Raw genomic sequence first — 27,314 nt, forward strand, 5'->3', positions numbered from 1 at the left:
TGTATTTCTCTGCTTTGATATTTTCTGTACGGGACAGGGGCGTGGACGTTCCTGTGGTTCGTCTGCTTCTGCCTCCTGGCCAACCTGTGGTCCAAAACTACTGACTCTGTTTCTGGTGATGCTGCCCGGGCTGTTGTGGCCTTCTCCTTCTTCTCAATCGTCAGCTGGGTGAGCCTCTTATCACCTCCGCTTGTGACCAGTATTTGACTAACAAAATCACAATAACTTACAAGCCAGGTGGCTGAAAAATTGCCAGAGAGGTGCGTAAAAGCTCCACTAACTGATTAAGGCTTCTCTCAACAGGCTCTCCTGTCCTACTTTGCGTACGGAAGATATCGCCAAGGCGTCAGCGAGTTCGAGCAGGAGTACAGAGACCCGGCCAGTGACCACACCACCCCATACCCGCCTGCTCAGTTCGGCGGTGGCCCCACGGGCTACCAGCAGTCGCCTTACCCCAACCGCCAGGAGCAACCAGGAGAGTACCAGCCTCCATCTTACTGAAGGACTGACAATCAAACACGCGAATCCAACAGGGGAGTTTTCTTTTAAAATACAGATGTGTGCCAATGGTTTCATTTACAACTCGGACTGTTTTCTGCACTCTCATTTTCCTCCTGCAGGACGTGTTTGTACATTTATGGGTGCACTGATGATGTTTTTAAGTTCTTTTCCTGGTTGTAAGTTGTTTGGTGGATGTTTGCACAGCAGGTGAAATGTAATTTTTTTTCTTTTTGTCAGGAGATTGTGTTGGCGAGACAAAGGATGACTTTATTGTCTTTGTACCAAAACAAAGTTGCTTCAATGCTTCTTTTGTTAAATTTTTTATGAATATGTTACTGTTTAGGACATATAAGTATATTTTCATCACTCAGATTCACATTCAGCAGTTCAACAGCTTTAATGTAGTGATACAGTTCACTACAGATTGTCATTTGACCACAAAACAAACCCATGTTATTTATTCATTGGGTGCATCGAAAATGTTCCCTCTCCAACTACTGTAATGGTTTTCTTTCTTTTTTTTTCTTTTTTTAAATAATCAACCACTGAAACATGGCTGTTATGCACTGAAAAACAGTTAATTTCTTTGGGGTGGTTAATTGCCAATGTCTGATTTGAGATTGTTAATTTTAATCTTTTAAATCCACCTCTGCTGCAGTTTTGTTTAGTGTTTATTTTCTTTCTTTTTTTTTTTTTTTTAAGGTAGCCAGCCCCCCCGCGACCCCGAAGGGGATAGGCGGCATAGAAAATGGATGGATGGATGGATGGATGGATTAAGGTAGCCCAACCACTTGTATCAGCTACCTCTGTAGAAGTGTAATGTGCCTTTTGTGAGTTCAGTTTTCAAAAACAGCAGACGTTTCAGCCATAATATGAGTTCAGGAATGGAGTGATGTTGGGATAAATTGATATTTTATTATCTTAATCCTTGCAGTCCAGATACAAGACAATCAAACTGTAATTGTTTTCTTCTTTGCTATCTCTTCTGGCTTTTCTTAAAGTACTTTCACATGAATTGCAGTTTCACACTTGTATTCAGTAGCTTTACAGTAATTCCCCATTAAAGTGCCTCATACAGTATTCTGTATCACACAGGGTTTGCCAAATAAAAACTGTTTTGAACCTATGGGTCAGGCCCTAATTTGTGTCCTCTTCTGAAGAACGAGCCGGAATCTGCAGGCTCTGCTCCTTTGGCAAATATTTGAGCAATGAATGTGGAGGAACTGCAGAGACTGCATCGTCATCACGTAAAGATAACACATATGCGTGCTTTGCAGAAGAACTAAACAAAGATTATGTGACATAATCACATTAGATTGAATTTAAATGAACTGCATCTGAGTTACTGAGAGTTCACACAGTTGGTGTGAGGATGTGAGTCAGGAAAAGTGACTAGAATAATTGAATCATACTAGAAAGGGATAAATATTTACCTTAATGTTGAATGAAACATTCTTCAGTTACTTTTCAGCAAAAGAGTGAGGTTTGGAAAACCATTTTTCACATTAAAAATTAGAGAATCAATTTCACTTTTTTCAGAGGTATTTTGGTGGAGAATATACAAAACTTTGCAAATTTCTTGCAATGCAAGGGGAAGGGGAAGGGGAAATGGAAAGAGGAAAAGAAAAAGGAAGAAGAAGGTTGAAACAATAACTGCCAGTTCTGCCTTGACAATAATAACTTTGATAATTGATTGAGACTTAAAAGTTTGGAGCATTTTCTCTTCATTATAACATAATACATGAATTCAAAATTAACTACTTAACCATAAGTAACTGCTAAGTTAAAGCCCCTCTATAGATTCTGGGCATAGAGTAAATGATTTCAGGTTTCTTATTGCACCAAATGCATTTTGTTGAAATTTTGTTTTAAAAATGAAAGAAAAGCACTTAAATCTTTTTATCGCAAACTGTTATCTTGTGCAGAAAAGTTTCAAAGTTATTTATTAACTGTTTTTATTGTGAGAAGAAAAAAATCTGTATATTTATCTTTACTGTGCAGCTTGCCTACTTCAAAATAGAACTCAGTTAACAACGTACAGTATGTAACGAATATTCTGTCGCGCCAACAGTTGCATATGTCAAATGTCCGACCGTACGTGAAGGCACCGTTCGACAAACTCTCCTCCATCCACGGCGCGCACGCGGTGCGCGACGCTGTCGTCATCAGTACATACAGGAAGTAATGATAGGCTGGCTGGTGAACGGGTAGCGGAGGAGAAGGAGCCGAAGAAGGAAGGAGCACAATAATGACATCTGAGCTTCAGCCAGCAGTGGACTGAGAGCCGAAGACCTGACGTGTGCGGTGAGTACGAGGCGAAGCGAGGCGCCGCGGGAGCACAGACGTTCCCGGTCGCCTCATCGATTTGTGATGGCATCTGTGTTAACCTCTGCGCTGCTGGCAGGACAGGACATGAGCTAACGCACACACACACACACACACACACACACACACACACACACACACACACACACACACACACACACACGCGCGCGCAGAGGGGATGTTTCCTTGACTAACTGTGCAAACAAGCCGTTTTGTAATGACACGTAAGATTTAAGAAGCTTCAGTGCATTAGGACACTGTGGAGGTCCCAGGACCACCTTAGGGCCTCTTGAGATAGTCCAAGTGGTCTGCAACTAAATGGGAAATCCATAAACATCACTATTGTGGATCCGTTTATCACACAGGATCCTCTGGTTGGATAAAAACATATAAAATCAATCAATATCTGTTTGGGTGGACCCTAGATGTGCAGTAGTCTGAAAGTCTGCCTCACAGCAATAAGGGAAGTATTTATGGGCCTCACACACACACACTCTGTGCTCCTTGATCTGTCTCCTTTGAAGCCCACCACCCCAGATGTCATCCTTTATGGCACTCACATTTTCTCATGGCTTTCGCAGCAGCTTTGTATTTGTTAGGGGCTTATCAAGCAGCTTGGGAAGCAGGAGTTAGACAGCGGCCTGTACCGTCAGGGAGGTACTGTTACTGATAGCTCTGTGTACGTGTCATATCATCTCATTTCAAAAGCAAATGTGGTCGGTGATATGCATAAAGTCCAATATTGTGCATTAAGACTGCAATATTTATGTAAATCTAGTGATAATTAAATCTTTTGGAAACTAAGATTAGCAACATTTATAGATAAAATTACACGTGGACGCCTGTTCTTGCATTTCCTTTATCAAAAAGAAATGCATGAATCCTGCAAATCAAATGGCTGTATCTTGCTCACCGATTCGCACTATTGCCCACAAACCTTTGTACACACCATAGGTGTCATCGTATACATGCCGCCCAACCCTGCATTGTATGTCCTTTCATTGCACAACAGTTTCAAATATTTGAAACCTTTGAGGAGCATTTTGAGAAGCTCAGAACTTGTCGATTGTTAAGTCACCTCTCGGACTCCTTGAAACTTTTTGAAACTCAAGCCCAGAAGGAGTGAAATCAGTCATTGACAGAATCCCATAGCTTCCCTGTTAGCAGAGCCACAGCTCTGCTGTTGTAGTCTCTGGCCTCAGTCCAGTCACAGAAACACCTCCAATCTGTAGCATTCAAATTCTTTAAAGGGGCGCAGGTTTGTTTTTAACTTCTATTCAGCCTGTGGGAGTTTTACGGCTTTTCCGCCTTTGTGCAGGTAGAGTTGCTGTGCTCTGTCACCTGGCCATTCAAAGGCCGATGCGATGAATGATAACATAATGAATGGTGTCGGCCCTGCAAGGTTTGCCCCTTTGGACTGCATCTGTAATCCTTGAAGTGTAGTTAAAGTTCACCAGCGCTGTAACAAGCCCTAGTCATGGTTGCACTGCAAATAATCTGATCAGAATGAGCTCAGGAGTGATTGTGGAGGTTTGCTCAGGGGGACTGTGTGGTAAACTTCATGTCACAGGGTCCGCGTTCTGGCAGGAGGAGACGAAGGGGTAAGATTGTTCAATTATTTGGGCAAAGTCAGAATGTGCTGCATTTGTTGGTGACATTTCAGAGAGGGTAGTTTTCACCATTATGGCCCTGATGTTGCTGCCATAATGGGCTGCTGTTTGGCTGGGGGCCCTCTTATGAAAGAGGCTTTCAGCTCCTGCACTTCTCTCAGAGAAATGCAGCCACGTTTAGGCCACAGAGTGTGACGCTCCTGAGGCCAAGTTTAGAGGTCCCTGGAATTTGGTTGGGAGTAGATAGCGCACATTTTCTGCTCTGTGGAGCCTGGTGGTGATCCTGCAAGTGTAGGGAACAGCAGATGGGTCAGGTCGCATTAGTTTGTGTAGGGATACAGTTTTTACGCTCTGCCTGCCACATCATGCAATCCTGTATTTTAGGCTTGTGAAATATTTCAGGTCTGCAGCACCTCTGTAGACGCCTTTAAAAAGCAGAGCGCGCCTGCTTAGACTTGCCTTTGTGTAATTTTCTATGTCCTCTCTGTCGGGTGCCTTATTTGTTTTGTGATGCACTTTTGTGATGATCCGCTCTTGAAAGGTGCAACATAAATAATGTTGTTAGCATCGTAACTTGCTCATTACCAGTTCAGTTAAATGAAAATTGATTTGTTTAACTGAACTAAGGCTGCAACTAATGATTATTTCCTTCATCAATTAATCTTCACATTATTTTCTTGGTTAATCGACTAATCATTTGGTTTATTTAATGCTAGGAAACAGAAAAATGTCCATCTCAAAGTCTTCAAATGTCTTGTTTTGTTTGAGCAACAGTCCAGAACTCAAAGATATTCACTTTACAGTACTATAAGGCAAAGAAAGCAAGCCTATTTTTGACTTTTTTACTTGAAAATTCTTCAAATTAGTTGCTCAGTAAGTTTCTACTACAACTTCTACAACTAATTAGTGCATCATTTGAGAATCTGGAATTTTGAGTTATTAGATTACCCAGATGGTCGGTGATTCATTTACTGGCAATGGATCGCTACGTTGGCTGGCTAGTTGTATTTCCTGATTTACCTGTTCACAGCCACTGACCTTTTATCTTCACTGAATGAGCTCCTCCCAGTCTCCACGTTGGCAGGGTGGCCACTGATTTTCGCCCAACCTAAAGCTGGGCAACTTCCTGCTTCTTGTCATTGAATTTTTAAGCCAGCAGGCTCTGACTGTGAAATAATATTATTACATAAAATATCGGCTGAATCTAATGATCTGCCATCAGGACTGAAGATTTGATCTTGAGCCGGACTGATTCTGCTTATGGAGAGTATGTGGGTAGGATTAGAGTTTTAGTGTTTTGTTGTCTAAATGTCAGATTAGACTGTGTTAGTTTCTGTGTTTGACAGAAACTTCTTTGTCTTCACATAACTTCCATTGTTCAAAGATTTGCACATTTTCTATTTGGCATACTTGTCTTTTACAGATAGATCCAAGTGGACTCCTAATTATACATACTTGATGCTTATTTAAGTGTATCACAGGGTTAAGAGACATTTCAACCTTTTTTTGTTTTGAGATTTGCCAACAGCGCAAAGCAGGTGTAACAGCAGGTTTAACAGTGTCACTTTACATTCCAGCCTTACTGTAGCTCGTTCCCGATAAAAATGACCCAGTTTAACCTGAAAGTACCATATTAAAGTGAGACTATGGCTTGTTTGAAAAAAGAAATAACACATTCTTCCTTTTCTCAGATGAAAAGTGGAATTCATAAGGAATAAAACACACCATGGCTCAGTTGAATACACTCAGGCATTTTGCTGCTACAGCCTTACTTGGTCTTGTATGACCAGTAGTTTTGGTTGCTAAATGTTAGCGACTGTTTTGGCTCACTTTAGCGGGATAATATTGAGCCAGTTTGCTGGCTTATCCACTTTTGCTTTTCTGCCATGCTTTAACATTTACCATTATTTCGTCACTTGAAGCGACAGAGGCTGCTGTTCAGCCAAAGTTGCATATTCTCACTTTAAAATGAAACATAAGTTAGAGTATCTTAAGCTTCAGATCCTCAATTCAAATAAGTCTCCCAAAATTACCCTTTAACAGGGAAAAATGGAAGAAAGACGAGGGATCGCTCTCCCAGAAAGGACTGGCATGCAGCAGATGTTATTACAGCACGAATAATCAGGATGACAAAATTATAGATAGATTCTAAACACGTACGAACAATATGGATCCAGGAGAACGTTGAGCAACTTTCAAGCGTCACCCAACAGACCAAGACCTCAGAGGACCTGATCCACGTGACCTCCTCTAATAACACCAGTCACACAGATGGGAGAAAAGAACAAGCACACACGCAGAGGGAGACAAGGACAACATGCACACGAGAGAGAGTGAGAGACAGACAAATTTCCAGGAGGACAAAGATCCACATTAAAACATCTGGAGAGAGACCACAGAGAAGCTACAAAAAGAGCATTAGGCTTAATAGACTCATTGAGACTGACTGGAAGGAAAGTGGGAGCAGATACAGGTCCTGAAGGAATGGAAGAGGACAGTTAGCCTCCACACACACCTCCCTCATCTATGTTGTTAAATCAGGAGGAGGATAATGATGATGGGATCTTAAATGTAAGATATTGTAGACTAGCAGAAACTGTAATGCATCGCTTAATCAACCGTCAGTTCAGTAATAAATGAGCGAACTTTTCTCTTTTTTTCTTGAACAAGTGGACTAACCGTCTGTCTCTGTGTTTCTTCAGGTAACTCCGGGCCCCCGTCCTCCATGCCTGCTCCCCCAGGCTTCACTCGACTGGAGCAGAATGAGCCAATGAACAATCTGCGTATCTCTGTAGGAGGCCTCCCAATGTTGGCTTCCATGGCCAACGCCACTGACCCTCGTTTCCGCCTTAAGTGGAGGCCCATCGTGGTGGTGGCCGTCTCCGTGGCGTTGCTTCTGCTACTCTTCATGCACTTGAACTCGGGGTTGCGCGCCCGCTCTTACGGCTCGCGCAGCTGGAAAACCGATCACAGTGACGGCCAGCAGTCCGATTCCCGCTACAACAACACCTACCCCCTCAGTCCGCCCGAGCACACGCCGCAGGGCACCCGCTACCGCATTGGGGTCATTGCCGACCTGGACACAAGCTCTCGCAGTGACAAGAAGCTGATGTGGTTCAGCTACATGCGGCGGGGGTACCTGTTGGTGTCCCAAAGTGGTGACAAGGTGGCGGTCGAATGGGATGCAGACAAGGTGGTGCTGGAAAGCCACCTGTCGGAGAAGGGCAGGGGTATGGAGCTGTCTGAGCTTGTGGTGTTCAATGGGAAGCTCTACAGCGTCGATGACAGAACAGGCGTTGTGTACCACATTGACGGCAATGTGGCTGTGCCCTGGGTCATCTTACCAGATGGAGACGGCAATGTCGCCAAAGGTGGGCATTAGCCTGCTCTTATATATGCTGTAATTCAGTGTTTGACTTGACTATTTCCTATTTATGCTACCTTTTAACCCACTGCATTTTGAACTGGTGGCTCCAACCTTTGAGGCTTGTGACACCACCACAAACTCCTGTTGGAGTTCCTTGTCACGTTTCGGGTCTCTCTCATTTCAGAGTTGTTATCACCGTAGCATCTTTTGACATAGCTTCATTTAGACATATCTTTATTTGGCCTTCTGAAATTCAACAGAACAAAAAGAAACAACATTAAAAACAGACAGGAAAGCAGTAAGTAAAACAAATACACAGACCAGATCACAGTCCACATTAAAAACAGTTCACGACAATGTCTGTGGGTTAGTTCTAGACAATTAAGCCTGTTTTAGGCCCTAAGAGACCAAATAAGCCCTACTTTTCTACTCTAAGTATGTCTTTAATTGATTTTAGTGAAGTGCTTATCTATTTTCTCCTGCTAGGGTTCAAAGCTGAGTGGATGGCAGTGAAGGACAAGCACTTGTACGTCGGCGGTCTGGGGAAGGAGTGGACTACCACTGAAGGCGAGTTCGTCAACAACAACCCGGAGTGGGTGAAAGTAGTGGGCTTCAGAGGGGATGTACAACATGAGAACTGGGTTCCCAAGTACAAATCTCTGAAGTCCGCTGCAGGGATAGAGCCTCCAGGTGAGGATTTCAATCTGGTCTTGCTCACGATGGCTTCCATTTCTTCCTCTGTGCTCGCTCTTCACCGTATTCCTCTCCGCAGGGTATCTTATCCATGAATCAGCAGCCTGGAGCGACAGCCTGCAGCGCTGGTTTTTCCTCCCTCGCCGCGCCAGCAAGCAGCGCTATGAGGAGACGGCAGACGAGCGTCGTGGCACGAACCTCGCCCTCAGCTGCTCGCCAGATTTCACAGACATCATTGTGAGTCGAGTGGGTCCTCTTAACCCCACTCACGGATTCTCCTCTTTCAAGTTTGTCCCCAACACGGACGACCAGATCATTCTGGCTCTCAAGTCAGAGGAAGACGCCGGAAAGATCGCTACATATATCATGGCCTTCACTCTTGACGGACGCATCCTGTTACCTGAAACCAAGATTGGGGATGTGAAATATGAAGGCTTGGAGTTCATATAGACTGAGAGACTCGCTCTTGAGGCCACTGCACTGTTCTATTTTGTTTACAATCCCGTCGCAGTTGAAGAAACTGTACTTGTTGTTTCCTCATTGACTTTGCAAAAGACACAGCTCCAACCCTTGTAGGACCATTTTCAGCTTGAATTGAACAACTGTGGGCTGAGGCTGAAAAACACGGTCCTGTTCTGGGTTTTGAGAACATGCCAGTCGAAACAGAAAATGCCAGCATGTCCTGTGGTGGATCATCTCCTTCCATGGCCAAATGTGGCCCTCAAAAGCACTGTAGCCTTTCTTATAATGAATGTACGTAAGAGATTGATTTATCAGACTGTGACTTTTTTTCCTATAGCATACATTTTCATGCACATACTGTACACTCTCAAAAGGTCAAAGGCTTTTCCCCCTTTGCTCCATGTTAAACGACATCATTCTGTACACACCAAACATCACGTTATTTTCAATGGAATAACTAAAGGCCTGTTTTTATTCTTCACAAAATACATTATTTGAAGGACATTTTGCTGAAAAACTGATTACATTGTATGTAATGTTTTTGGTGGGATGAGTAAAACCCTGATTCCTATTTTCTGAGTCATGCCATTCATTTGATATAATGGGCGTCTCCACAAAACTACTTAAACATGAATTAGACCTTGTTCTCAAACAAGTTGGAGTGGAGCAAATACTATTGTGCAATACCCCGATTTACTGCTTTTACTGTGAAACGAAACTTTGGGAAAGCATCCAGAGAGGAGAAGTGAACCTATACACTCACAATGGATTTGTGTCACAGACGTGAAGCACATTTGAGGACGACAGCACTTTCCAACCAGACGGTAATGTGGTTTCATGATATGTATCTTCAAAGTTTGATTTGATTTTCATTGCACAGTTTTAGTGTAGTCAGCTTCAGTTTGCGTAGTTATTAAAATGAATTGCATTCCATCCTAATGAGGGCGTATTAAAGTGTGTGCAAAAGCTTCAGTGGTTTTATACTCTCCCTTTTCTGCTGTACATGTATTGATTTATATGCAAAAACATTAAAACAACACCACAATTCTGCTCTTGGTGCTCAAAATCATTCAGGATACAATGTTAAATTGTTAAGTAGAAGTCACGTATTGCTCACATTGCTTCTTCTTTGTCTCTGTCAGAGTCGGAAATGCTCACACATCGAAATCTACGTGCTCTGTGGCTTCTGCTGCTTCTCCATGACTGTGGAAGTGCTCTCAATTTTAACCTTTTCAGTGAGTCACCCGAAGCATATCTCATTTAGAAAATTCTAACAATTTCAGTCTAAATACAGTTATACTCTTCCGTATAGAACTGTGAACTCTGCAATGTCTATATTATGTGCTTTTGCCAATATTTGATGACCATGCTCATTCAGTACAGTGTGCAGATTATCTGAATGTTTGCATAACCTCCCTGCTGTCATGGCCGTGGTTAATATTCTACGCCCCTGTTTGTGTCCAGGAAACCCTGGGCCAAAAGAGGGTGACGTGAGGCTGTTTGGCGCCCAGAGTTTTTCAGAGGGGCGTGTGGAAGTATACCATGAAGGGAAATGGGGAACAGTGTGTGATGACGGCTGGGACATGGCCGAGGCCCAGGTGGTGTGTCGTCAGCTCCACTTCCCTGGAGCCAAATCTGTTGTTTTTGGGAAGGACTACGGAGAAGGTGCCCTCTACTTCCATTTATTCCCCACCAGAGGGCAGTGAAATGATTGTAATGAGTTGGGGATTTGAGCTTTCCGCATACGAAAAATAGAAATTTAGCCATTAAAAAGGTGACTGTCTAATCTGATAGTGCCACAACAGTTCAAAAATGTATTCTCTTTCCTTTTATCTCCTAGCATCTGGACCGGTTTGGCTGGATGATATGAGTTGTAAAGGCACAGAGAACCAGCTGTCTGCTTGTGATTTCAAAAACTGGGGAGTAACTGACTGCTCCCACAAAGAGGATGTTGGAGTTATTTGTGAAACAACCAGTATGTCTCTAAACTCTTACGAGGCAAAGGCCTATTTATACTGAACACATCATCCAATCACTGCTCACTCTTCGTGCTCATTTTCTATCAAATGTTCATTCCGGTGATTTTTGTGATTTCAGACACAACAGAGACCATGGCTGATTCTACACACTCGCTGGACCACAGCCTCAGTCTGTCTGATGACCTCGGTCAAATCTTTGACAGTGCAGTTGGCTGTGACTTCCTGATCTCAGTCCAGAGTGTGACTGGAAACAGACAAGAAGATGGGACCCCAGAGAAGGTTGAGACTTCCATTTGTGCACACAAAATGATCCTCTCACGTTTCCCATCCTTCAATGCTTCAGAGGGGACCACGAGCATCACGGTCAGCATCAGCCAGACTTGCCAACCACATTTCACCTCCTTCATCAGGTACACAGAGAGAACTATCACTGATTTCAGATACAGAGTTCATGTAAATATAACCTAGGTGCTTTTGAGTATGTAAACAGGAAGCAAAATCCCTGAACACATCTTAAAAAATCCAATAAATATTCTACAATCTGGTTCTCAATAGGTACATTTACACCCGCAAGATGGATGTGACCTTCTCCTCTGCGCAGTGCCTCCACTGGATGGCTTCTCGGTTTGGTGTGAAGCAGCTGATGGAGGACACAGGCCGCCTGTTCTCTAAAATCCTCCCAGAGGACCCCTTGTTTCACACCCAGGTGTCCCTTTACGGGTACGCAAAGGAGACTGGGGACTTGGTCCTCCAGGAGAACTGTCTACAGTATCTGGCCTGGAATTACCAAAATCTGACCAGGTCTCCTGCTTGGACCAGCATCACCGCTGAGTTCCTTGGAGCCCTTTTAGCTCGCTCCGACCTAGTGGTGCCAGATGAGTATTTTGTGCTTCAGAGTGTGCAGAGCTGGATCACAGCGAAGGGCAACTCGACCAGTTTGAAAAACCAGGTTGAACTGTTGAGTCTCATTCGTTTCCCTATGATCCCTGTTGAGAAACTGTATGAACTGGAGTCCAACACCTCTCTCTACAACGCTCATATGAATATGTATCGTGAAAACATGTTGAAAGCATTCCAGTTTAATGTTTTGCTCTTCAGTAATCTTCCGTCCAACCCAAAGTTCAACAAAGAAGATGATAATTACCAGCCCAGGATCTACATCGCTGAGCCATGGAGCATTGCTATTACCTCTTCGAAGAAAAAGCAATCAGATCCAGTCCGAACCCACAATCCTTACAACCGCAGGACTCATTATGACTATGGCTATGGACAGTACTATCCTTATCCCACTGCCAGTCCACACAGCCAAACCGTAAGCCAGACATTCAACACACCTGTCCACAACAGCCTAATCTTTAAGGACAACAAGATTCGCTGGGAGGCAAATGTCTTAATGAACCAACGTGACTGTTCAAACCGAGGTCTGAAGTGCGAGTCGCTCCCTGTGGCAAGGCTGTCTACCCAAGACCGCACCAGGCAGCAGAGCAAAGTCCTCTTTCGTAACCAGCTCCTGTTGATGTGCCAAGGCAAGTACATCTGTCAGGTTCAGGACTTCAAGGTCAACCTGGCTCATATCACTGTGAATGGGACCCATGTTGTTGCCTATCCCTGTCCTGAGGACCAGTACACCTACCACTTTGTAGTGCGACCAGAGTATGTCTGATCCAATAGCAGAGCAACGCTCAATATTTCTCACATCTGGTCAATTGGGCCCTTGTGATTTTGTGATTTTTCTCTGTTGACTAGCTGCAAATCTGTCATGTAGTTGTGCTTTACTTCACAACAGGTATCCTTCCCTCTTTTTGAACTAAATATCTTTGAGTAAATAATAAAGTGATTTCTACATCCTTCTGTGTGTGTGTCAGCATTTCACGGGAGCAACAGAAAATACAAATCCAGATATAAGACACATGGAATGACAAGTGTTAACAGGTCCAAGTTAAATAAATCACCAGACTGATCTTCACTCCCCTGGACAGTCAGCTGATAAGATTGGTATCACTCTTATGTTTGTCTGTTAAATATAATGCTACAGCTAGCAGCCAGTTAGCCAGCTTAGCATACAGACTGAAAACAGAGGGAACGGGAAGAGCGTGGCTCTTATCAGTACTCCCAAAATCTGCACACACTTCATTTTTTATTAGTTTAATCTGTACAAAAAAACAAAGAAAAAAAGTAATTTCTTGGGTGCGACAAGTAACTTCCTGGAGTCCCCTGGTTTACCGGCAACTGGTCCCAGCCCAGAAACAATTTGGTGCATAACCCCCCCATTTCCAGTCTTCGTGCCAATTCTACTTGCTCTAGCTTTATATTTATACAAATGTTGAACTATTCCTTTATCTGTCCTGATCTCACACGCTTGATTCTCTGCCCATGTGTTGTTAATGCAATGTTCAAATCATCCTGAATTAACTAATTTTCATGTAAAATGTTGAAACTCACATTTATCATCATAATTCTGCACAGAAGAATGAAAACAGCAGACTTCAAACATGTCGGCTCCATTCATCATCATCAGATAAGACACTGAATGTGAAAGGGTTTGTGTTTACAACGATTTGATCAAGAGTGATTGCAGCTTCCCCCTCGTGAATCATGGAATCTTCCCAAGCTATTGTGTTTTCACCACACACCAGACTGCCTTCAAGTCTTCCTGCTTTCCTGCTTCACACAACATACAGGCCTACGTGTCTGGGCAGGTGGGATAAACAGCAGCGTATAAAACACAGTGACTCATGGGTTTCTGAGAAGTCTGGTTGCCTGTGGCTGCAACAAACCGTGACATGATAAAGGACCACTGATCAGTGGCAATGATTACATGATTACTGTGTATATTTTATTTTAGATGACTCCTCCACATGCTCTCATGATTCATTGTTGCACAAGCTCATACCTATGTGATGGTTCAGTCAGACACAGGAGAGAGTGTAGCAGCTGTGATTTATAAAGTATTCACCGGAATGAAAGTAGGAAAAGTTCGGATACTTCATCACAGCGTATACTTGCTTTGCTGTGAATAATATCTGGCTCTAACTTCATTATTGTGTCATTTTACCCACAAAATGATTGACTGCTCATGTCATGACATGCTTTGTTTGGGTCGCCCCAGTATTTTGAAAGCCTGTTTAGTGGTTTTCAGGAAGAATGACTGAGGCAATTACATTTAACCCATTGAACTCCAGTTCCCTCTGGAAATTTCTCAATTTCGTCTTTCAGTACAGTGTTGTGATAACAACAACACACAAACAACCCAACTGACGAGCATGGTAAGAATTACCAGTGGTTTATACAGTCATATCATGCAAATAAAGCCATTTATTCATTCATAGACAAAGACAGCTCTATTTAAGAGGAAAGCAGGGTGGTATGGTGGCAAGTTAGTGCTATTATATGGAGGAGGCTGTACTTGAGTCTGAAGACAGAGAGCAAAAGGAAAATCATACACAGTAAAATGGAAAATTCAAACTGTTAAAAATCTGTAATATCAGTGGTTAAAATTGGATCTTAAAGCTGCAGTGATAAATATTTCCATATCTACACTGGATCAAATGACTAATAATGTAATGTGAAAGAAATCAGTTGTAGTGATTAACCCACAAATAATTATTACCAGACTCTGCAGTTCCCCTCCATATTTACAAAGCATTTTACTCGGGAGCAAAACAGAGGTTATAGGGAAATTAATAATGGACTTATATGTATACAATAGCTTGCTAGTATATTTGCTAGCATGTAGCAGCAACAACAACAACAAAAAAGTTCCTTTATCTCCAGTTAATAATAAACTTCTTCTGGCTTCATCAGCTTCACAACAATCTTTAAGTGAACATATTGTGCTGGGATGAAGAGTTTAAACACTTAAAACACCACCACCAACAACCATTTCAGGTGGTGCCCCAGACATCCTAGTCATGGACTGGAAGCAGTGCTGTGGAGGAAATGACTTTACATATTGTTTTACCAGTATGGGCCTATTACGTAAAAGTGAAAGTTCCTGTACGCATTAGTTAGTCACATGCCACTGAAACCAACTCAAGACACACTGACGACGCTCTGTGGACACCATTAGCACACTCATGATGACTAACTGTTGTAACCACACTGAGGACAGTTCAAACCATTTGACCCCAGAGTCCATGGTGTGACTTTAATGGGGTTTTTTGTCTTTCAAACAGATGTTCTCCTCCTGTCCCTGAGGTGAGTTCGTGAAACCTGATTCAATGTCTCACATTGTCACCAATAAAATGTGAATAGCTGCACTGATGAATGGAAAATGATGGGAATTACCCCTGGGCCGTGGCTGGGTCACATCAAAGCAAAGACGGTAAAGACGAGGGGGTGGACGTGCAACAGGGGATGGATAGTCGAAAAGCTACGTGGTGGTCAGGTCATGTGGGATGTGTGCAGAGGGGTGGGTGTCAGAGGATGTGGGTCACTGCCACAGCACCCACCAGTTCCCACAATGAGACCCTCTTTTTCTGCCTTGCCGGGCACTTCCTTCAGAGAGTATTCCTGGCCTTGCAAGTCTGTAATTTAGGGAATAGAGGTTCAGGCCATTCCTAAGCCCCTTTGGCGTTTATAGCGGGTAATGTACACAGGGGGCTGCTTACATTGCACTTCTTTCACAAATCCGCCCTCTTTCAACAAATTAAAACCAAATGTTGATACAATAATCCAGATCTTAACTGGTGAGTAAAACTGCTCTAAAGGGAGAGTTGCAGTGTGGGAAATAGCTCAGAATGGTCATGCTGTGAGGTCATTTCAAATATGCCCAGGAGCTGGGGACAAGGCTGCGATCTGAGCTGAGCCCACCACATCAGTCAGCATCTCAGTGCAAAGGAAGCTGACTGTTTGGACAGGGGGCGGCAGGCTTTGCCCAGAAGAAGGCGTCTGCTGTTCCTCTGATGCCTTCGGTAAACTGTGTAAAGAGACGGAAGCATATTTCTACTTGTTTGGTCTTAGATGTGTCACTTCCTTTCATGTGTCTTCATTTCTATCCCACGCCCAACATCTGTGTTGTTGTCCGTGTTACGTCTTTTGTGTCTGGTAACTTCCACTCTGATTCCGAGTCATACCGGCTTGCAAAATATCTAACGATTTTGGGAATTTTCCTTATCTAACTGATGGCATTCCTACTGCAAAGCTAATGGCAAAGATAAGATGAATGAAAGTCATTACAAAGATGCACATTAAATCGGTTGTCTCGTCTCCCTCTCTGCTCTTACTCTCTCTCCCTGCCCTGTTTTTACACAGAAATCAAGTAACAGAGACCTGTGGAAAAGCAACCAGGCAAAAATGCTCAACTGTGGAAAAGAGTGGAAATATTCGCCAGAGTAGCCAGAAAACTGACAGTCGGTGGCCAAATATGATGTCAGGGAGCGAGGCAGCCACAGCAGACACAGTCCTCTCTCTCTCTCTCTCTGTCTCTCTTCAGTCCTCTTCATTATTCATCATCAGCTCTAATCATCAAACACACCATGCCCTCACTGTGATCTCCAGCTTTTAAGCCAGAATCAACACAGGAGGCCACAAACCCAAAACTCTTGAGATCCTCAGTTTCCTGAGGTGGTGTTGCAGCGGTGAACTTTCCAACAAAAGAGCCATCTATTTTTGTGCATGAGTGAGGGATGAGAAACAACTGAAGAATTTGACTATAGCATAATGTTTCTTTCACAGAAGGGCGGAGGGCTTTGGGTAGCTTACGCTGGGGGAATCGCCGCCACATTGAATCTATTAAGTTTAAGGGGATGATGTCACTTCTCTCCACTCCACCACTCCTCCTCCATTCGTCCTCAGTATTTTCATCTGTTATAAACAGTGTTTTAATAGTTACTGAAACTGTGCATGTATAAACACTCTCACTGAATTGAAACCGCAGATAACTGTGCAGTGTGGGCTGAGGATTACTAAGCGAGTCCCACGTTAGTATTTTCTCATCTGTGAGTTATCATTAGCATAAATCTTTAGAGCGGCTATAATCGCTATTTTTATAATAACAACGTATTAAATGACAATGTGAAAAGGGACACTCATAGCATTGAAATTATAGGGAATTATCACCTGAATCTGCAGCTCCCCTCGGCTACAGACGGGATGCTTTATAGAGAGTTTCAGCTCATTGTTTAGTTGTCTGGCCTTCAACTTTACTGTACTCAATTTCAGCTGCAGCAGGTAGCTGTTTTCACTGTATAAGTGTTAAAAACCCACTGTATACTACCTGCTCAGCACTAAACAGTACACAAACACAGTTAGCTGCAAGGTGGTGAACATGGCGGAAAAACCAGATATTTACCTCAGGAGATGGTGGAGACCAAAAACAGAGCTAAAAGACAATGATTAGTGGACTCACGCTCATTAGGGGGCTGGAAACACACACTCCAAATGAACGCTAATGTTGCTCCATAACTGACTTATATGTGAATACATCGCTAAAAAGTTTGCCATATGAACTTTTTGCTGCCACCTACTGGCCAAATTAGTTATTTCAGGTTTAAGGCAAGTATTGCACTCCAAAATAAAAAAAAGAGGAAGAACACAAGTCGCAGAAAAACTGTTCAAGCCGCCATGACACATAGGTGTTGTATGGTCACTGTTATCACAGACTGAGGATGGAGGTCAGGCGGAGGTCACTTCACCCTCACAGTTAATGCTCAAACTTCCATTGATGGAAAAAAAACAAGTTGGAAAGTTCATGGCTTCCAGAAAATGAATCCTGCTGATTTTGGTGACCCCTTGACCTTTCATTTAGCTCCATCATTGGGTCAAAATGTCCCTTTTTACACATAAATGCACACACATACAAAGTTGTGTATACATAACTTATGGGGACATTACGTAGACTTACATTCATTTCCTGTAGACTTACCCTCACCATAACCAAAACCACTGCTTACCTAACCCTAACCCTTACCTTAACCCTACCCTAACATTAACCTTAATCCCAGTCTTCATCCTAAAATTTAATGATTTACTTTATGGGGACCTGCAGTTTGTCCCCATGAGGAATGTGAGTCCCCACAATGTAAGGAATACATGTCTCACACACGCACACGCGCACAAACACACACATACATACACACACACACACACACACACACACACACACACACACACACACACACACACACACACACACACACACACACACATACACACACACACAATCTAAATTCATGAACAAATTGCCATTAATTTCAATGATCCATGCTCCCACGAGGATTCATTACGGGAATAATACAATGATTTTCCTTTAATTTGTAGGAATGTCAAAACCACAAGACCCACATTTACTCATCAAGATAGAAAGATAAGGAAATACCTCCAACTCAGTGCCCATTTTTAGCTGATTTCATGCCCGGGAAGTAGGCCTCGATTGTAACAGAATAAATGAATCGAATCAAGTCAGTGTCCTGTTATTTTTGGCTGAGATTGAGATTTGGGGGACAGTTAAAGGTTAAATTTGAAGGAGGTAAAAGTTGAGGTCGTGATTACGGGGGGGGGGGGGGGGGGACATGCATGTGTGTGTGTGTGTGGCTGAGGGTGACTTCACACATGTGTCACCCCAATGTTAAGCACGATCATCCACCTCTCCACGCAACAGCATTGTGACAGAAGGTGACGGGGGCCGGCGGGTGGATGTGAAAACCCTGGGAGCCCCTGACCTCGGCTCCTCGCTGCTGCTGCTGCGCTCACTGGCTGAGACCGCAGCAGGGGAGGAGTCTGCTGCCAGCCTGCGGTAATAAAAACTGCTCCTGACGGTAGTGGAAAACAGATTTTGGAGGAGCCTGAGCGCAGTCTTTAACAGGAATGAACTCCCTCTCATGCCTTGTGCATCTCCTGCTTTGACAAGTGGACCGTCTGTTGCATCGGAGGACGTTTTTGGTTCATTTCCTTTCTGCTCGCTGAAGGACTGCACCACCGCGCAACTCCCTTTCAGAGTTTAGTGTTTCTCCCCGCCGCCTCTTTTAAGTTAAACAGCGTAGTTTTCTAAAATGTCTTGGACGGCGAACAGTTGTTTTGTCACTCTGGCCATCCTGTTTCTTTGGCGAGTGGAAGAAATAGCAGAAGCCTGCAGCTGCTCCCCAGCGCATCCTCAGCAGGCGTTTTGCAGCTCAGATGTCGGTAAGTTGTCTCACTGAGTGAAATGATTGAGTTAAAAAAAAAAAGAAAAAAAAAGCAGCATTTAGTCACTGTTTGTATGAATATGTGCTGTCGAGGATCTGGGAGTGTGAATGCAGAGAGGGAAAACTCACCCAGCTCTTATGTTTACAATTACAGGGGAGGAGGATGGAATTTTCTGTCTCTCAATCTTTCTTTCCACCTCCCTCCTCTCTCTTTTTTCCCTCTTTCTCTCCAATCATCTGTTGATGATTGTACGGCCTTGATAGTGACAGTAATGTACTTCATGTTCTTTATGGCATTTTTAGCGCATTTGGCCAATACTGGGAGATTAGTGCTACTTTTTGATCTGCAGCAGATCCTTCAGTAATCAGGGATCCAGACTGATGAGTGTTGCCACATCATTGCCTGTTATCCTTTGTTTCAGAGGAAGACAGCATAGCCATGGTAGTATTTCCCACTCATGCTGGGTAACTGTGGGGCAAGTAATGCAGAGGATCCTGCAAAAGAAATCATTCCTGCCATCCTCAGCTCAGGCATTGAGAGGTTTACAGTGCACTTCCTTAATGACTACCAAGTAGCAATTTCATTTATTCCTTCTCAAAGGCCTAGGGATAGTTTTACCTGTTACAAAACACTGCCTGTTGCTGCCGCCGACACAGGCCTTGAGCTAAGGAGAGTCTCAACAGTGACCAGCTTGTGCAGCTATTTAAATTGGGGTTTGCTGAGGGCCTTTTTTCTTGGTTTTTTGAGCTGGCTGAGTGTGTGGTATGTGTACAGAAGCTGACTTATTCAAAGGTTTCTCTTTACCATTGGATTCCACGACTCTGGAGGGTGAAGAAACCACACCATCCTGCCAGAGAGTTACCTGTAAAGGGCAGTTTAATATATATATATAAATGCAACCATGGAGGTAATGTAAGACACCATATAACAAAAGCCACTAACTATTAAATAGAAATCTCTCTTATTCTGAAATGATTTCTAATGTTTGGCATGAAGTTTGCTCAACATTGTTGACATTTTCAGCGTCATTTTGTACATTTTCCCCGCTCCACAGCATGAAGAGGAGCCTTTAAAATCAGCTGTAGCAGCAGGCTCTCAGTCATTTGGCACAGAGCTCCATCCTTTGCATTAATTTGAAGCCTAAACTGAGGTGCAGATGTTCACCTGAACTCCCTGTCTGATTCACTTCTACTCAGTGGGGTCAGGTCCTAATATGACTTTAACCCCCCAGCTTGCTCCTGCTTCAGCACCATGGATAGACCCTCCTACTGACATAAACCACCATTTTGTCATTAGAAATCTTCAGAACCAAACCGTTCCTTCGAGTAGCAGTATTTCAAGAAGAATGTTGGCTCTTTTTCAAAGTTCAGAGAAAAAGCCTGTTAATTTGTGATGTTATTGGCGTTGGGAGTCGAGGGCTGCTGATTAGAAAATGAATGGGTGGTGTGAAGTGATGAGATCTGCCACAGCTCCCTCTTCTTTCAGTTGACTTGAATTATTTTAGTTTCTGGTCTCTCCTCTGAACTGTAGGTGATTGATCGTCACAGTAAATCAGAGTTACTTGGATTAAAAGCAGTTTCAGTCTGTAGATCATCATTTGTATGATATTCCCATGCTCTTACAGTAAGACATTGCCTTGAGGAACCCCTACTTAGACACACAGTTTACTGAAGTGAAAGTATTACTTAAGTGGCACAGGCATAGAGTCAGTCAGAGTGTCTGCAGCCAACGGAAAATTACTCAAGAGCAAGAGTAGCTTGTTCAGTAACTGTTCAGTGTCGTCCGGTGAAAATCTTTAAAATGGGGAAGAAGAAACAGAGTTTACAGTCAGACGTTTGAGGTCACCGGGTCACTGGGCCCCTTTGAGGCGTCAGATTTGAAGATGATGCATTGTGCTTCATAGAGCATTTTTTTGTATGAGGCTAAGACTTTCTAAAATCGTAATGAAAAGTGATAAACAGGTAAAAGTCTGATCACAGCAGACTGCAGTTTGAGCCGGTTACTTTCCGCCTCTGCCTCCAATTGACCCCAGTATTATACTAGAGCCTGGCTCATTTCTCCTCCTCTTCCAGTGAGCAAAAACAAAGTACAGCTGGAGTTGTAAACATGTAGCTCCGTTTATTTCGTCAAAACAGAGGGAGCAGGAACTCACACACGCAAAAAAAAAAATCTTTCCTCATAAATTGAAATCCATCCCTTGGGCCTTTAGTCGAGGCAGAGGAATGCCGGGCGGTCATATGCTGCTCTCATTATGTATTTACAGCTGATTTCACAATTCTCTGTGATTATAGAGTGTACCTGTGCCATCCTGAAAGAAAGCTTCCGGTATAAACACAGCCTCGAGCTGCAAGCTGTGTAAACAGACATTAAAACCAGGTTGCTGTCTTAAACTCCGGCATCACCGGTGCTGATACATCGATCTGCCGGTTCATTTAATGTGCCCACTGAAGCTGAAAAAGCTTTGATTTGATCATTGTATGCAGAGCAGCTCACCTTTAGAGCGCTGCAAGCGAACGTCTGTGCATCAGCATCATCACATGTGACCCACAAATAGAGAAAACGCAGATAAAACGATAAAACGTGGTGGCGGAAAGACAAACTACTAGCACATTTCTGCACTGGTAGGATGACTGCAGAGGTTTCAGACACTGTGGAATTTCATTTTTAAAAGCAAACAAAGGGATAATGGTGGATTAGGTCCATGTATCCTCAGAGAGGATGAGCTTTGAGGAGTCACTTTGAATTTGCAGTTAAGTTTTTCTCCTTCAAAGTCAGACCACGTTGTGGCTTCTTGGAGAGGAAAATGGATGTACAGGCCCTGCAATTACATGACATGCATTTGCTTTCTTCTCCTTTTCTCTTTGTTTTTTTTAAAAAGCACTCCCAAGGCCACAACACTGCTTACAAAATAATGTGTTTATTGTTTGAGTAACTAGAAAATGAGATGGTTCCCTTAATACCAAGTTTTCTGAGACTTATGATTTTTAAAGGGCTTGCTCAGCCTGTTCCAGTAAACATCATCATATCCGTTGCCAATACAGTTTGTATCAGTACTGAAAATTAAGTCATATTTCTAGATGACTTTAATTAGAGAACAAGCATTCATTATTATTAGCGCTTCAGTGGAACTGGCAAAATATGAGCTTGTTTTGGGTAAATGAAATAATACACTTTGTCTGTTTTTTACATGTTGAATGCAGTTCAAAAAGCTAACTCAAACCCGCACTCAGATTACATATCGTTCACACAAGCCCTCATATTTCAGTGTTTTTTTGACATGCTGTTCATATTTTCACCTGCCCTACTTTACACTGGAAGGAGAAGTCGTCTGTGTGTGATTCTGCACACTCAGGCGAAGGGGATTACCGCTAATCCACTTTGTAGCCAGAGAACTTTGAGAGTTTCTCTGCGCTGCTCGCTCTGTGTGCGTCACAGTGTTTGAAGTGAGTTTGCCATTTGTCGACTAAAATCGTGTAGTTTGTCGTTCTAAGCCGTGACTGTAGCGTGTGCAGCTTGTTTGTCAGCATATCCACCACTTCACAGCGGCTGTGCAGGAAAGCGCACAGCTTGTGCAGCTCAGTATTTTCCTGGCTGCAGATTCAATCCTCCCTCTGTTGTGCTCTCCACCTCCTCTCAGCTTGTGTGTTTGTAGTACTGTTTTGAAGGCCTGGACACTGTTAGGCTAATACTACCTCTGCAGTCTGCTCCTGTCCGTTCTCTCCAATGTTCCCCCTGCTCAACTCCTCGACTCTTTAGACCCTTAAAAGGAGATGTTCCCAAAGCCTTAATTGTCATCAAATTAGAGCACACGTAGCTTCGTACCTTCGTCGTATAAAAAGCGAATTAAAAAAGCTTGATCTTATTTGGTAAGGAAGCTGGTGGTGGTGTGAGGAAGTCAGTAGCTGCCACCTTGGGAAAGCAAGAACTGAACTAGGACTTCAGAGAGAACATCTGGTTAACATTAGCGCTGTCGCGAGTCTCCTCCACTTAAAAACTTGAATTTGAATGTGATTTTGTAAACCCCTTTTTTCAGTGCAGTAGTCATGTGAATGTGCTGTAATGAGACCTGTAATCCACAGGTATTCAACCACAGCCGACATGTGATCAATGCAACACTGCGCTTCAACATTTGGAGTCTTCACACGACGGCAGCAGTGTTTGTGAAACCCATGAGTCATATTTTTTGAATACTCAGTATTTGAGCTCAAAGGCTCATCCGTATGGCTCTGATAATATTTTTCCACTTGAACTGTTAGACCCCCCCCCCCCCCCCCCCATCGGAACCTCTCTGAATCTGGAAGCTGCAGACTTCAGAGTGAGAGAGAGAAAGGGGGGGGCTGCACGCAAAAGGGAGAGAGGTTGATTTGCATGTCAGCACCTCTATCCAGACAGAGAGGCAGGCCGGCAGAGAGGCCTTGGGGGCGAGCGGAGCATTCTAGTTCAGCTTTCCAAAGATTTGCTGACTAGCTTCCTCCTGTGTCGGCCCAGGAGCCCGCGGAGCAGGCAGCACACATTCCTCCCTCTGATTGCAGCTGATGAAACACTCATGTGCCTCGGCCTTCCCAGCACCTGGCACATGCAAACTCCTCAGATCCAAGCCACAGCAATGCGTTGAGGCCAACTGCTGCTTGCCAAACCTATGCAGGGCTTAGATCAGATACAGATCCAGCTCAGTTTGTGCATGATAATAGTGTCTTCGCTTTATCTTTCAAATGCGGCGAACGTAAACGTGGGGCTGTTTTTGTTGCTTCTTTGCAGTTATCAGGGCAAAGTTAGTCGGAGAGCATGAGGTTGACGTTGGCAATGACATCTATGGAAACCCCATCAAACGGATCAAGTATGACATCAAACAAATCAAGGTACGTGGGACAACGCTATCATTTTCAAGTTGGGGATATAAACTGAGTTCCAATATGAATCTGAATGTTCTTCTCTCTGTTTGAACTGCCAGATGTACAAAGGTCCCAGCCAGGATATTGATGCCATCTACACCGCTCCCTCCTCTGCAGTGTGTGGAGTGACTCTGGAGACTAATGGCAAGGAGTATCTCGTCACAGGTATAACTTTCACCAAATTACACGTCACAAATATAACAAATAGTGTTCCTTGGTGTATCTGCAGTTGAGTTTTTCTGTCATCTCACAGCCCTTTTGCCAGAATAACATGCTGGCATTGTATGTTTCTGCAAATCACGCATGTGTTAAATCTGTATTTGTATCAAAGTGACATCGATCAGATTGCCACTACATGCGTATAACCTGAGTCCTGTTTGAGCTGTCTATGTGGCGACAAAACTGGGTGTTTTTTATGAGACGTTGAGGCATTTTCCAGCTGTTCTTGGGGTTATTTTAAGCCAAACATGATCTTTTTTTGTGCCTTAACCTAACAAAACCTTAACTGCGGCATTGTCATAAAAAAAGAAGCATAAAGTTTGAGTGTAAAGAACATTTGTTTTGCAGAAATGTACAATGCAAACATTTATACTGGCACTTGGGTTGCATCTCGCTGCTTCTCACTTTGCTGCTTTCGCTCCACTGCAGGCAAACTGGAGGCTGATGGGACGATGCATGTCACACTGTGTGACTTCATTGAGCCCTGGGAGGCCACAAGTGCCACCCAGAAGAAGAGCCTGACTCAGCGCTATGAAATGGGCTGTGATTGCAAGGTAAAGCTGAAGGATATTCAGTTGTTAAAAGCGGAGTTACCACAAACTAAAATAGTCCTGAATGATGCACTGCTTGTTGTGAGTTTAATCTCTGATCTCAGTCTGTTTTTTTTCTGGTCCTCAGATCACTCGCTGCACCTCCATCCCCTGCATGATCAGCAGCCCGGCGGAGTGCCTGTGGACAGACTGGGTGATCGAGAAGACTGTCAGCGGACAACAGGCCAAACACTTTGCTTGTATCAAGAGGAGTGATGACTCTTGTGCCTGGTACAGAGGAACAGCACCGCCCAAAAGGGATTTCCTGGACATCGAAGACCCTTAACTCCACCACTGGCCAATCGTCCAAGGATGTCTGCGGTTGAGATGTACTAAGATATAAATACCTAAAAAACACAAAAAGTCAAATTCTTATTTTGTTTTTGTTTTCTTAAGAGAGCCACAACTTGTGCTCTGTGGTGAGGTTGAAAAAAAAAAGTGAAATTGTCTTTATTTGCAGGACTCGTTATGTTTTTTTTTAATCAACAGTCTTATGAATTCAGCACTTTCAGATACTTCTCCCCTTAAATCCAAAGCACTTCCTCATAAACCACTTCTCCCTCAGCTAAAATAAAGGGATAATCATCACAATCCAGTATTACTGTTCATAGCATTTTTTTGTTCTCATGCTATTACTTTCCTTTTTTAGGTATTGTTTAAAGTGAACTTTAAGTCTATAATGCAACACATACACACCTATAACTCATAGTGTAACAATTCTGTGAATCTGTGTGCTCATGAATAACATTAGCTGGCAATCGGCGCTGTGATGTGTGACAGCAGAGCTATCACAAGGAGCGAGCGCCACCTCTTGCCTGTCCTGCTTTGGATTCTTTTTCGTGCACAGCATGCAAAACTTTTCCCCTTTGTTTGTTTTAAAGATGAGGAAAATCTGTTTGTTTTAAGTAAGCACAATCAGTGGTTTTTGCTAATTGTTTTCTTTAAATAATCCTGAATAGACAAGAATGCACTTTGAACACAGTTGTCACAGCAGTCATATTGTCTCTAATGAAACATGGCTGAAAAAGAGGATTGAATCCTCCATTTTGTATTTTTGATATTGCAGCTCTCCTCTTTGTAATGCTTTAGTGTGTGAGCATATTTTATTTAAGGAAGTTATATGATTCATCATATTCTGTTGAGGAAAAATGGCCACATTTTGATACTTTTTGTGACAAATGACACATTGGTATTGTATAAAAATAAGACTAAATATTTTAACAGTATTAGCAAAATACACACATTTTATGTGCATTAAAGGTCAACTCGAAGGCCTAATTGTTAACTGTCTGACCAGTGCACCTTTTAGGGCAGCGGTTTAAAGAACATACTGTAATCAATCATCCATTTACTTGCAGAGCCTTTGATATGACCATAAAAGTGTTGAGCAAATGTCATGTGACTTTAATAATTAATATGAGAGTGTGTAAAGATTCTTCATTTGAAACTGTAGTCAAGTATGATGTCTTGTGCTGGTTTCACATGAGACGTTTGAGATGATTTTTGCATGCATGTCCAGCTGAAACAATACTGTACATTTGACTATTATATTAAATGCCAAACCGTGTTTTGATGTTTTGCCCTGTTTATTTTCACATCGATGTGCACACTCTGACAAGACTCCACCATTTGATCCCAAAGGACTACAACTGATCAAAGAATCAGAGTGGCTTTGTCTGCTGGTTGTGTGGATAAAATATACAGATCTCAGCTGGAGCAGAAAAATAGCATTTGCATTAGTCCAAACAGGCACACATGGGTGCAGGGAAAGGAAGCATACAGCAAGTCATACTGCAGGGAACAAAAACAAACAGCATAATAAACTTATAAAAGCATGTATAATTATGGGTTTCCTAAATCCGTATTTAAGAGACTCATTAGAGCAAAGGGCAGTCATTACAGTGTCAATGGCTGCTTTGCGACACTATAATAGCGATCTGCTGCCGCCTAGTGGACATAAGAGTTGGCGACACTCACAGACATTCCCTCACGAGCTTATCCGTGTGCACAAATGTGCTATTATTAACACGATATTCACAGTATTTCTACATGAAATATTGTAGCGCCAGTTACAGGACACAACAGCAAAATATTCTATTGGTTTAATGTGCTCCAGGATGAAACGCAAGCTCAATCTTCTGTAAGAAGAGAGTATTTTGCGCTGTACTCGTTTGTTACTTCGCTCCAACAGTATTAAGCCTGCACGGGAGGGGTAACCTAATATGGATGAAATCTGAAATATTTAGTAAAACCAGCAGTAAGGATATTTACACGACAGAAACGATTAAATTCTTCAAGGTTTTTTTTTTTTTTATCTGAGCGAAAGGCAGCTTCATTTCGTCCCAATACTGCGAGACAAACAAAAAAAAACTGCAGACTACAACAGAGCATTTTTCGGCGCTTTTTGTGGTTACGTTGAAATTTGCTGGAGATATATCGTGCCGATTGCATCAATGGTAAACAGCGGTGGCTGGAAGTCACGTGTGGTTTTCTCCCGACAACGCAACGTCAGTTTCAGCGCTGATTGGCTGAACCCTTCAGTTACGGCATGA

At 43.0% G+C, this 27,314-nt stretch overlaps 4 protein-coding genes across 7 annotated transcripts in view; all 4 read left to right on the forward strand.

The window, feature by feature from the left end:
* The window catches only part of syngr2a (synaptogyrin 2a), a 3,432-nt gene extending 1,806 nt beyond the window's left edge, over window positions 1-1,626 (forward strand). The window contains exons 3-4 of the mRNA XM_070982087.1: window positions 38-168; window positions 304-1,626. Coding sequence (XP_070838188.1) covers window positions 38-168; window positions 304-501 — 329 coding nt within the window. The 3' untranslated portion in view covers window positions 502-1,626. The remainder of the gene's footprint in view (window positions 1-37; window positions 169-303) is intronic.
* A 1,042-nt stretch (window positions 1,627-2,668) lies between these two features.
* Window positions 2,669-9,529, forward strand: cant1a (calcium activated nucleotidase 1a). 4 transcript variants are annotated; one of them, XM_070981863.1, is made up of 4 exons: window positions 2,669-2,805; window positions 7,139-7,807; window positions 8,290-8,493; window positions 8,576-9,529. In XM_070981863.1, the coding sequence occupies exons 2-4, from the start codon at window positions 7,162-7,164 to the stop codon at window positions 8,944-8,946; spliced, it is 1,221 nt and encodes a 406-aa protein (XP_070837964.1). In that variant the 5' UTR covers window positions 2,669-2,805; window positions 7,139-7,161; the 3' UTR covers window positions 8,947-9,529. The 4 variants fall into 4 exon arrangements, with proteins under 4 accessions (XP_070837964.1, XP_070837965.1, XP_070837966.1 ...); XM_070981864.1 differs by lacking the exon at window positions 2,669-2,805 and adding an exon at window positions 5,600-5,711; XM_070981865.1 differs by lacking the exon at window positions 2,669-2,805 and adding an exon at window positions 5,600-5,707.
* A 105-nt stretch (window positions 9,530-9,634) lies between these two features.
* lgals3bp.1 (galectin 3 binding protein, tandem duplicate 1) lies at window positions 9,635-12,784 on the forward strand. Its single transcript, XM_070981861.1, has 6 exons — window positions 9,635-9,782; window positions 10,101-10,193; window positions 10,423-10,623; window positions 10,799-10,933; window positions 11,056-11,347; window positions 11,493-12,784. Exons 2-6 carry the CDS (start codon window positions 10,109-10,111, stop codon window positions 12,598-12,600), a joined length of 1,821 nt encoding a protein of 606 aa, XP_070837962.1. The 5' UTR covers window positions 9,635-9,782; window positions 10,101-10,108; the 3' UTR covers window positions 12,601-12,784.
* A 5,918-nt stretch (window positions 12,785-18,702) lies between these two features.
* LOC139343971 (metalloproteinase inhibitor 2-like) lies at window positions 18,703-26,329 on the forward strand. The gene is made up of 5 exons (XM_070981835.1): window positions 18,703-19,058; window positions 23,820-23,920; window positions 24,013-24,118; window positions 24,602-24,726; window positions 24,851-26,329. The coding sequence occupies exons 1-5, from the start codon at window positions 18,929-18,931 to the stop codon at window positions 25,046-25,048; spliced, it is 660 nt and encodes a 219-aa protein (XP_070837936.1). The 5' UTR covers window positions 18,703-18,928; the 3' UTR covers window positions 25,049-26,329.
* The last annotated feature ends 985 nt before the right edge of the window (window positions 26,330-27,314 follow it).

The sequence above is a fragment of the Chaetodon trifascialis genome, chromosome 15, assembly GCF_039877785.1.
Source record: "Chaetodon trifascialis isolate fChaTrf1 chromosome 15, fChaTrf1.hap1, whole genome shotgun sequence".
Taxonomy (NCBI): Eukaryota; Metazoa; Chordata; class Actinopteri; order Chaetodontiformes; family Chaetodontidae; genus Chaetodon; species Chaetodon trifascialis.

Excerpts from the sequence above, each read along its gene's own strand:
- cant1a (XM_070981862.1), top strand. Across the intron at positions 7,808-8,289 it reads AGACGGCAATGTCGCCAAAG|GGTTCAAAGCTGAGTGGATG; the intron begins GTGGGCATTAGC and ends TTCTCCTGCTAG. Across the intron at positions 8,494-8,575 it reads TGCAGGGATAGAGCCTCCAG|GGTATCTTATCCATGAATCA; the intron begins GTGAGGATTTCA and ends TCCTCTCCGCAG.
- lgals3bp.1 (XM_070981861.1), top strand. The coding sequence starts at position 10,109 with ATGCTCACACATCGAAATCTACGTGCTCTGTGGCTTCTGCTGCTTCTC. Across the intron at positions 10,194-10,422 it reads TCTCAATTTTAACCTTTTCA|GAAACCCTGGGCCAAAAGAG; the intron begins GTGAGTCACCCG and ends GTTTGTGTCCAG. Across the intron at positions 10,624-10,798 it reads TGGGAAGGACTACGGAGAAG|CATCTGGACCGGTTTGGCTG; the intron begins GTGCCCTCTACT and ends TTTATCTCCTAG.
- LOC139343971 (XM_070981835.1), top strand. The coding sequence starts at position 18,929 with ATGTCTTGGACGGCGAACAGTTGTTTTGTCACTCTGGCCATCCTGTTT. Across the intron at positions 24,119-24,601 it reads CAAGGAGTATCTCGTCACAG|GCAAACTGGAGGCTGATGGG; the intron begins GTATAACTTTCA and ends GCTCCACTGCAG. Across the intron at positions 24,727-24,850 it reads AAATGGGCTGTGATTGCAAG|ATCACTCGCTGCACCTCCAT; the intron begins GTAAAGCTGAAG and ends TCTGGTCCTCAG.